Source organism: Mesitornis unicolor, unplaced genomic scaffold, assembly GCF_000695765.1.
Source record: "Mesitornis unicolor isolate BGI_N332 unplaced genomic scaffold, ASM69576v1 scaffold29152, whole genome shotgun sequence".
NCBI classification, from domain to species: Eukaryota; Metazoa; Chordata; class Aves; order Mesitornithiformes; family Mesitornithidae; genus Mesitornis; species Mesitornis unicolor.
The window spans coordinates 13,792-22,774 of record NW_010167610.1 but is presented as its reverse complement, the minus strand read 5'-3'; the positions used below and the strand labels follow the sequence as shown (position 1 = coordinate 22,774).

Below are 8,983 nucleotides of genomic sequence, written 5' to 3'. Positions count from 1 at the left end.
GGAAGGGGGCTCCATGGGCTGGGGTGGCAGGAGCCTGGTCCCTGCTGGGGGTGGTGAGGTCAGGGTGCTCCCAAAGGCTCCAGGACAGGAGCACCCCAAAATTCACACCTCTTCTTCCAGTTGTGTGCTGAGTTCCCATGGCATTGGGGGGTGCAGGAAGGGGTGCAGCTCTGGGTGCTGTGGGGGCAGCGCAGATGTTTGGATGGGGCCGTGCTGCAGGGCGGGTGGCTGCTCTCGCTGGCCCCTGCCATGGAGCCCAAGTGCTGCTGCAGCACTAGGGCCCTTCCTGCCCCGGCAGTTGCTGCCCTGGGTGCAGCCCTGACTCTGAGGACATCCATCCCTCGTCCTGTGGTCCGCTCAGCATGGGGATCATGTCCTGGGTTTTGTTTTGTGGCCCCTCCCTGTGGCTCCCTCCTGTCCTGGAAGGAAGGGACCGTGCTCTGTTGGACCTGTGGGCTACGGGGGCAGTTCCCCAGTTCTCTCTGCAGACTCGGGCTGGCAGGGGAGATGTCCCACTCCAGTTGTGCCATGGAAATCCTGCTCTTGTTTACAGCCAGTGAGGTTTTTGCAGGGTTTGTGTATCTCGGGCTGTGTTGCAGAGCGTGGTGAAGAAGATGCTTGGTGTGGATGTGCAGGGCTTGGAAGGACCCTGGGGGCTGTGGTAGAGCCCTCCCCAGGCCTGTGCCGGCTGGGGGCTGCACTGTGTCCCCGTGCTGCCGTGGGGCCAGGCCCTCGCTGGGCTTTGCACAGGCCGTGGCACTGAGGAGCATTCAGATTTGGGTTTGTTGTGACCAGTGCGTCGCGCTCTGCTGTCGGGTGGGATACTGGAGCTCACTGATCTCCCCGTGCTGGATCCCCCTCCGGCTGTCTCCTGTATGTGATAGGATGACTTTGGTGCTGTCCTGGCTTTTGTTGCTGCTCGCGTGTCTGCGGAGAGGAGTTCCAGCAACCCTGGCGCTGTGGGCAGGGAACGGTGCTGGGCAGACTGGATGTGTCCTTGGGAGCTCCCTGCTGCCCCGGGTGGGACCTCTGGGGGCCATGGACCCCCCTCCCTCCTCCCTGCAGCCCTGAGCTGAAGGAGCATTTTGCCATGGGGTTGCTGGGCTCTGTTTGTCCTGGGAGCTGTGGAGGAGCAGCTCTGTGGCTCCCATGTGTTGTGTTTATACGGATGAAGGCAGTGGGAGCTGCTGGGAGAGGAGCAGCTGGGGGCCAGCCGAAGCCATCTGTGGGGCAGGGGCGCTCCCCAGGGGCCTGTGCCCAAGGGCTCTTGCAGCAGGGCTGGCTGATGGCCCCAGCTGCCTGGTCGTGAGGCTGGAGGAGGCTTGAAAATGTGGTTCTGGGCTAGGGGCCATTTGGGATTCGGTGGGGATTTGTGTCCGTTTCGCAGGCACGCGAAGCTGCGACGCAAGTGGGGTTGCAGCTCGGGTGCGGTTGCAGCTTGGGTGCAGTTGCAGCCCCGGGAGCACCAGGCCCTGTCCAGCTCGGGAGTCACCTCACAACCGCCCGTCTCACACGGACCAGGACCTTCCCCGACCCATTTTTCAGCCCCTTCCACATCACCCGCTGCATCACCCAAACCTGCTCCACACAAACAGCCGGGCTGCACCCAGAGCCGCTCCCTGCCATGCCGATGCCGATGCCGATGCCGCGGGCTCGTGGCAGCCTGGGGCTGGGGTGGACCCAGACTCCAGGGCAAGTTGCCCCCCTTTTGGCACGACCTGTGGGCCCCGGGGCAGCCGCTCCCCGTGCACACCCATGGCTGCTTCTCGAAGGGCCGATCCCGCTTCCATGAAATCTGGGTTCTCTGGCTAATCCTTCTTCTGAACTGTAATTTCCCCCGAGGCTGCTGTCAGTTTGATGTGGATTTCTTTGGGTTTTTTTAAATAGAATTATGGGGTCAGCACTAGTTACAAACTTCTGCATGTGGACAGATCTATTTTAGATAGAGGAGAGGATTAAAGGGAAAAAAGCAGATTTAATTAAGTTGCTAATATTTAAAGAAAATTGATGAACTCGAGCTTTATGAGTTGGAGCAAACAGAGTGCGCCATTATTACGGGCTAGTTTTTATTTGATTTTCTTTCTTTTCCAGCCCCAGAGTCATTTTTTATTTGTGTATCTGTGCTTTCTGTTTAATCGCTTTTAATAAGGAATGTGCACCCCTGTTCACATTTAATTTTGATTTAATTATTGTTAAGTAATTAATGGCTTCGTAAAATTCCTGGCCGTAGCCTTTTAGGACGAGGAAACTTCTCCAGCCCAGCAAAACGCACAGATCGGCCTCTGGTTGGCCCGGGACGACCCCGGCTGCTGCGGGCGCCCCTGTCCTGGTCTGGGGAGCGGGGCGCAGGCGGGGGGTTGGGGTGGGGGTCCCCAAACTGCCCGCTGCGAGGGCGAGGCTGGGGGGGAAGCGTCCCTGGGCCCACAGCATCTCCCCTGGGTCACCCGTCCCCCCATTATTTGCCGTTGAGCCAAGCAGCGCAGATTGAGCTCTCTAATCCTCCCCTGTAAATCAATCTCCGCAGCCCCTGGCGCCCAGGCTCCATTTTTCTTCCAGGGACGCGGGGCTGTGCTCCGAGCAGGCAGCGATGAGCAAATCTGTACGGAGGGCGTGCTGCGAGCGCAGCGTGGCGCTGGGAAGAGGTGCTGGGCGGTTTGTTCTGGCCTAATTATTAATCATGAGCCTGGTGCTCAGCAGAACAATGCGGGCTTTGGCACCAGCTGCACCTCTTCCTTCCTGAAGAGCTGGGGCTGCAGGGAGGGGGCAGCAAGCTCCCGGCGGGATTTGGGGAGGGCAGGGTGGTCCCGCAGACCCCCCCACAGACACCACCCAGGGGCCCAGGGCCCGGTTGGGGCCGGGGAAGCCTCGGAGAAGCCGCAGCACGGGCAGCGATGTGCGAGCGCTGTGGGAAATGCATTGGGTTGTTCAACGCGTGGGCCCCTCACTCACGAAATAAATATATAAACTGTATCTAACAAGACAAATATAATGAAGGCGTCATAAAAAAGAGGCAGCTCTGGTATAAATTCTTGCTGGTAGAGCTGTGTGTCTGAAAGGTGGATTATAGAACCGCAGTTTGGAAGATTGAATGGCCCATAAACATTTTCATATTTCATTAGCCGATTAATGGACGGCTCTTTTCTTCTTTTTCTCTTTGGCGGGGGGGGGGACACGACTTTGCTGATTCTAAGCAGAAATCGTAGGAAGCGAATGAAAGCAGCTGATGAAACCTTTCCGGGGCCTGTCCCGTTATGGATTGTCCCAATTAATGCCCGTGCTGCTCTCTGTCAAGATGCATTCTGCCTGTCCAGTTACTGTTAATAGATTTCTCATAAGTGGCTGGATTGTAAAAACCTCATAACTCAGTTTAATGCCAGCGATAAAATTATCTCTGGACGTCTGGCCTGGATTCCAGTCAGCTCCCGGTCACCGAGGAGCTGCAGTTTACCCTTTCTTTTCCCAATTTCAAATGTTGTCTTAATTAGAAAATTAAGCAGGGATTGTCTACAAAAGCATCTTCCCCAGGGTTGGTTTTTCATGCTGAACATGCCTGATTTCCCACATTCTCCTGCAGGCTTTGCTCAGGTGGGGGCTCTGGGGGCGATGTGAGGGTCTTGTCGTGTAAACCCAACTCGTGTGTGCAGCGAGCGCATGAGCTCTCAGGCAGGGAGGTTTGACTGCACGGGCTGCCCAGGAGAGGGGGTGGGGGTGCTGGGGCAGATCTGGTGATCAGGAGGAGCTGTGGTGGTGCTGGGGCTGTGGTCGTGCTGGGCATGGGCTCTGATGGTGCTGGGGCAGAGCTGGGGATGAGGATGGGCTGTGGTGGCGCTGGGGCTGGTGCTGTGGTGGTGTGGGGGCAGAGCTGGACAATGAGGATGGGCTGTGGTGGTGCTGGGTGGAAGGGACGGTGCTGGTGCCGAGCTGCCGTTACACCCCATCCGCTGTGCGATTTGGGAGAAGTGATTCCACACCGAGGGCCCTGGGTCCTGGCCGTGGGGCACAAGCCTGGCCCCAGCCGGCTCCCACCCTGTCCCTGTTTCCTGGCAGATCCACTCGGACTCGGATGAGGGGGACGGCTCCATCAAGTACACCATCTCCGGGGAGGGCGCGGGGACTATCTTCCTCATCGATGAGATCACGGGTGACATCCACGCCACCGAGCGCCTGGACCGGGAGCAGAAAACCTTCTACACGCTGCGGGCTCAGGCCCGCGACCGGGAGACGGACCAGCTGCTGGAGCCCGAGTCGGAGTTCATCATCAAGGTGCAGGACATCAACGACAGCGAGCCGCGCTTCCTGGAGGGGCCCTACATCGGCAGCGTGGCCGAGCTGTCCCCTGTCGGTAGGTGTCCTGGGGTGTGGGACAAACCTTGAGCCTGCTGTACCCTGCAAAACTGCCTGCAAATCCCAGGGATTGCAGCTGAGACCAGAGCTTGGGAGCAAAAAGGGAAAAATAAATAAGGTGGCTTAAGGAAAACAAGTGAATAAATCCTCTGAGCTGATTGCCAGCCTGCGGCTGAGCGCTCAGTCTCAGCCCTAAGCCGTGCCCTGGAGATGGCCGTGGCGGTGCCAGCTGCCCGCCTTTGCACAGCCCCTCGCGGTGGGGGCACCAGGGGGGCATCCCGAGCTTTGCATGTTGAGGGGCTCATGGCTGCCTGTGGTTCAGCTCCTGAGTGAGGTTTCTCCCTCTGCCCAGGCCGTGCTGCTCTCCAGAGCCCAGGGCCGCCCTTGTGTGTCCCTGTGCAGCGCTGCAGCCCCCCTCGCCTGGCGCCTGGCCTTCCTCCGAGGGGCTGCTGGCTGGGATCGGGGAATTCGCGTCCCCTGTGACAGAAGCGTGGCTCCCCCGTGGTGCTGTGAGCCTGCCCGTCTCCTTGCCACCAGGCATCTTTAAGTGCGTGGGTGATTGTGATCGGGCTCGCTGCAGTGCTGCATGCCAGGCTGGATGCGTACTATGAGGCTGCACGAGTCCACCCCCTGGACAGCGGAGCCAGGGACAGCAAAGCAGGGGATGGCGGAGCGGGGCAGTGAGCTTTGTCCTGGGCTGAGCGTCGGGAGGGTGCGGGGAGGCGATGCAGGAGCTGCAGTGCTGTGCCCGTGCTCCCTGTGCCGGCCCAGGGGGGTTCCCACGCTGCAGAGCACAGGGCAGGCTCACTGCACTGCCCAGCGCATTGCACCGCTCCCATCTGCACCAGGTACCTGTGACCCCCTCGACCGGCCACAGCGCGTGCTGCGCCACGGCAGGGAGCTCAGATCACCGTTCTCCAAAGGCTGCGTGGAGGGGGAAGGCAGCTTGCGAAGGGCTGGCTGACAGCGACGTGAGGCAGTCCCAGCGCTGCCGTAAGGGATGAGTCAGCACAGTGACAGTGCCAGTGCCAGTGCCAGCAAAGAGCTGGGGGCTCAGTGGGGCTGGGGGTCAGTGGAGCAGGGGAGCTGTGTCCCGCCGGGTCCTGCTGTGCTGGTGCAGGAAGGCCTGGCTGCAGGGGCTCCCTGGCTGCGGGGTGCAGGGATGCTGCTCGTCCTGCGCTGCCTCGGGTCTGAGCTGTGTCTCCCCGCAGCGAGCAGCTCGGTGTGAGGCTGGTGCACGGCCTCCAGCAGGTACAGATGTGCAGGAATCGCCTGCGCCAGAGGAGGAGCTGCTGCTGCCTGAATTTGTGTTGACGGATGGAGGACGAGCTCTCCTGAGGCATCCCAGGCTCTCCTTCCTCTTCCGTTTACCTGCACGAATCCTTCCCCGAGATAGAGCGACCCCTTGAACTGCAGCCATGTGCTGCTGCAGGAATGAAAGGCAGCATGTGGGCAGCAAAGCAGGAGGCATCCTGCTCCCAAAGGGATGAAAGAAATTAAATTAATCTGGTTTGCTTGAACAACATTTAAAAAGGAAGGAATTCTCGACGCTGAGTATTAGACAAGGATCCCAGTTCTTTGAAAATCACTAACAATTATGGAGCTGCCTGATCAGACTGATCCGAACAAGACGTATCAAAGGAGACAGTTTCTATGCGAAATTGGAGATCAGAGGGAGAAAGAAGCACGGTTTCACAACATGAAAGCAGGCGATTCCTGCAAATTAAAATACTCAAAAGTTAAAGGGAAGTGCTGTGAACAGCGCGGGCTGTGCTTCCAAGCTGCATGCTCACAGAGGGCAGCTGCGGGCAGGCCCCTGTCCGTCCGTCTGTCTGCAGCCTGGCCACCCCAGGGAGCACGGGGCTCCTCTGCAGCCACCCAGCCCCGGAGATGGCCCAGCTGACGGGGCAGGGAGAGCTTCAACCGCATCAGGGACGCTGCTGCCGGGGTCCCTGCGGTGCAAACACAGAGCAGGGGCACCCGTGTGCTGCTGCACGTCCCAGCTCCAAACTGGTTCTCCCTCGGCGTTACCAGGGCTCGGTGCAAAGGACAGGGTGGGCACATCCCATGAACGCATCAACCAAGGAGCAGGTCCGAGAAGTGGCTCTGTCCTCCCTGAAATCCCTCTGGGGTCAGCGGCTGCCCTGGCCATGGAGCCGCTGTGTGAGCTTCGGCTGCAGGAAGGGCTGAGGGTGCAGGGCCTGGCGTGCCACCTGGGCCAGGGAGGTGAAGTTCGGGACTCTCCTGTGGAAATACCCTGTTGGTGTGGGTGTCCCTGCTGCGGCACCAAGGGCGGTGCCGCTGTGACCACGGCTGTTTTGTGGCTGGTGTGGTGGTGATGTTTGCTGTCTCCAAGGGGTGTTCTCACGAGTGGATGGGGAGCAGCGCTGCCCCTGTGCGGGGTGGAGGTGGTGCTGTGGGGCCAGGGGGTGGGCAGCCCGGGGACACCGAGGCCGTGGGGTCTCCTCTTGCTCGGGGCAGCTGCTCCTGCCCCCTGCCCAAAGTGCGGTGCCAGCTCCCAGAGCTCGGTGCCTTCCTGGGGCAGAAAGAGGAACAAAACAAATGCGGTCAGATCCGCTGTGTGACAGCAGGAGCAGATCAAAGGACGTTATTTGCATAATGAAGAAGTGCTAATTTGGAGGGAAGGCTGTTTGATTTCCTCGTGTCTAAGAGGGAATAACAAATGTGAACTGCACAGGCTCGCACAGCGGCTGGGGGGGGGTACGCCTCCCCTCGCCCTGCGCTGGGCCGGGGCAGCGCATTTTGGAGTGACGGCGTTGGTGCTGACAAGGCTGGGACGGTGTCAGGGCGCACCAGAGGCCTCTGCCCCGGGATCTTGTCTTGACGGTGGCCAAAGTGGATGGTTATGGAGGAGGGGGAACAGCACACGCGGCCTCTTTGATGCTGCTCTCAGTGCAGCAGCCAGTTTCAGCTTGGGGATTTCCTCGCTGGGTGGTTTCTATGGGTTTATTCAACTGCAGCATCTGTCGTCCACGGACTCATCCAGACTCACTGTAAACCTGTGCAAAGCGCAAGGAAAAGGGGTTGATTTTGCCATTCCATGGATCAAAAATGGCAAATGCAGGATGGTGAGGAAGGCAAGGACAGAGCCCGGGGTCTGTAAGGGAATGAGGTGCTTGGCGCCAGCCCCAGCCTGGGGGTGAGCACGAGCTCTGCCCCTGGAGCAGTCAGTGCTTTCTGCCAGAGCAGACCCGGGGCTGGCTCTGAGCTCCTGCGCTTGGGGGACGCGCATCCGAATGGAAAACGTCCCGAGTTTTGCCTGGGCTCCTTTGGCATGGCAGGACCGGCTGCAAGCGCAGGCTTCGAGGACCGCTCTCTGGAAGCCGGCTCTGCCGTGGGCGGGTGGGCAGCGTTCTGCTGGCAGCAGAGCACGGAGCTGTGTGCGGGCACCTGCAGCTCGGCCTCTGCGTGGGTGCAGGTCCCTCCAAAACACCCGAGCTGAGCAGAGCCAGCACCTGAGGAAGGATGGGGCCCTGAGAACTGTGGGATCTTCACCTCGGGGCAGGAGATGCTAAAATCGGCCGTGTCTTGGGCTGGCTCCCTGGGGTCCGGGTGGCAGCCGTGCGCACACAGGCGTGAGCGCAGACCCGGCCCGCGCTGCCTGTCCTCGCCGTGTCTCCCTGCCCGCGCAGGGCGGATGCTGCAGCCCAGAGCCGCTGCTGCGCGGCGTGGGCAGCGCTGGGAGCGAGGGGCACGCAAGGAGAAGTGCATCCCTTCATCAGCGCATCACCCTGCCCTTGGTGCATTCTGCTCTCCTTATTTCTCTGTGCAGCACAAAGTCCAGATTAGAGACGATTTGGCTGTACAGACAGAGACGCGGGGTCAAGCCCTGCCTCCAGCACAAAGCTGGCTGAATGCAGCAGTGATTATTGTGAAGGGAAATTATTTAATCTCCACTCTGGAAGCAGAGAAAAGGACTTTGTTTAACATGCAGCCAGAACACTTGCAGGCAGTCTGAGGTTTTTTTTTCCTTTCTTTTTTTTCCTCTCAATGGAAAGTGCTGAGAACACCCGTGTGCATCTGGAACTGCTGGGGCAGCAGGGACCCGGGGTCTGCCCTCCCCGGTGGGGCTGCCCCTTCCCCGCTGCCCCCTGTGGTACAGAGCAGGCTCTGAGCCCTCGCTGTGCCCTCCCATCCCATCTGTGGGTGCTAAGCCCCTCAGGGAACCTGTGCCCCCTTAATGTAATGCTTTGATTTGCTCCCCAGGCCCCCCCTTTCCCCTGCTGGGTGCCCAGGGCAGGGGTGCCCTGTGCCGTGGGTCTCTGTCCTGATGTGTCCCCAAGGCCGTGTCTGAGCCGCTGCGCCGCAGCCGGGTTGGCTCCCTCAGGCTTCTCCTGCAGGAGGTCAGGGCTCTGCAGCGAATCTCCTCTGGGTTGGGTTTGGCTTCCTACCAAGTCAGGATGTTCCTGAGATTGCAGGAAACTCACTTCTGCTCCAGTAATTTCTAAGCTCCTCTGGTTTATTTTCCTCCCTGTGTCTCAGCTTGTTTCTGGGGTGCAGCAGCCGCCGCGTGTGTTGGGGCAGGACGGAAGCTGTAAATTGCGTTGTTTATAAGATCTGAGCTGCCCCCGGGAGCACCGCGCTCTGACACTGGCCTGGGGCGGGCGGGTTTGGCCGG

The 8,983-nt window shown here is 59.9% G+C and overlaps 1 protein-coding gene across 1 annotated transcript in view; it reads left to right on the top strand.

Moving 5' to 3' along the window:
- Nucleotides 1–4,015: 4,015 nt before the first annotated feature.
- Nucleotides 4,016–8,983, top strand: part of LOC104536199 (cadherin-22-like) — a gene marked incomplete at its 5' end in the record, with an annotated part of 18,741 nt that continues 13,773 nt past the window's right edge. Inside the window, one exon of the mRNA XM_010178755.1 lies at nucleotides 4,016–4,342. Within this exon, the coding sequence (XP_010177057.1) occupies nucleotides 4,016–4,342 (327 nt within the window). The remainder of the gene's footprint in view (nucleotides 4,343–8,983) is intronic.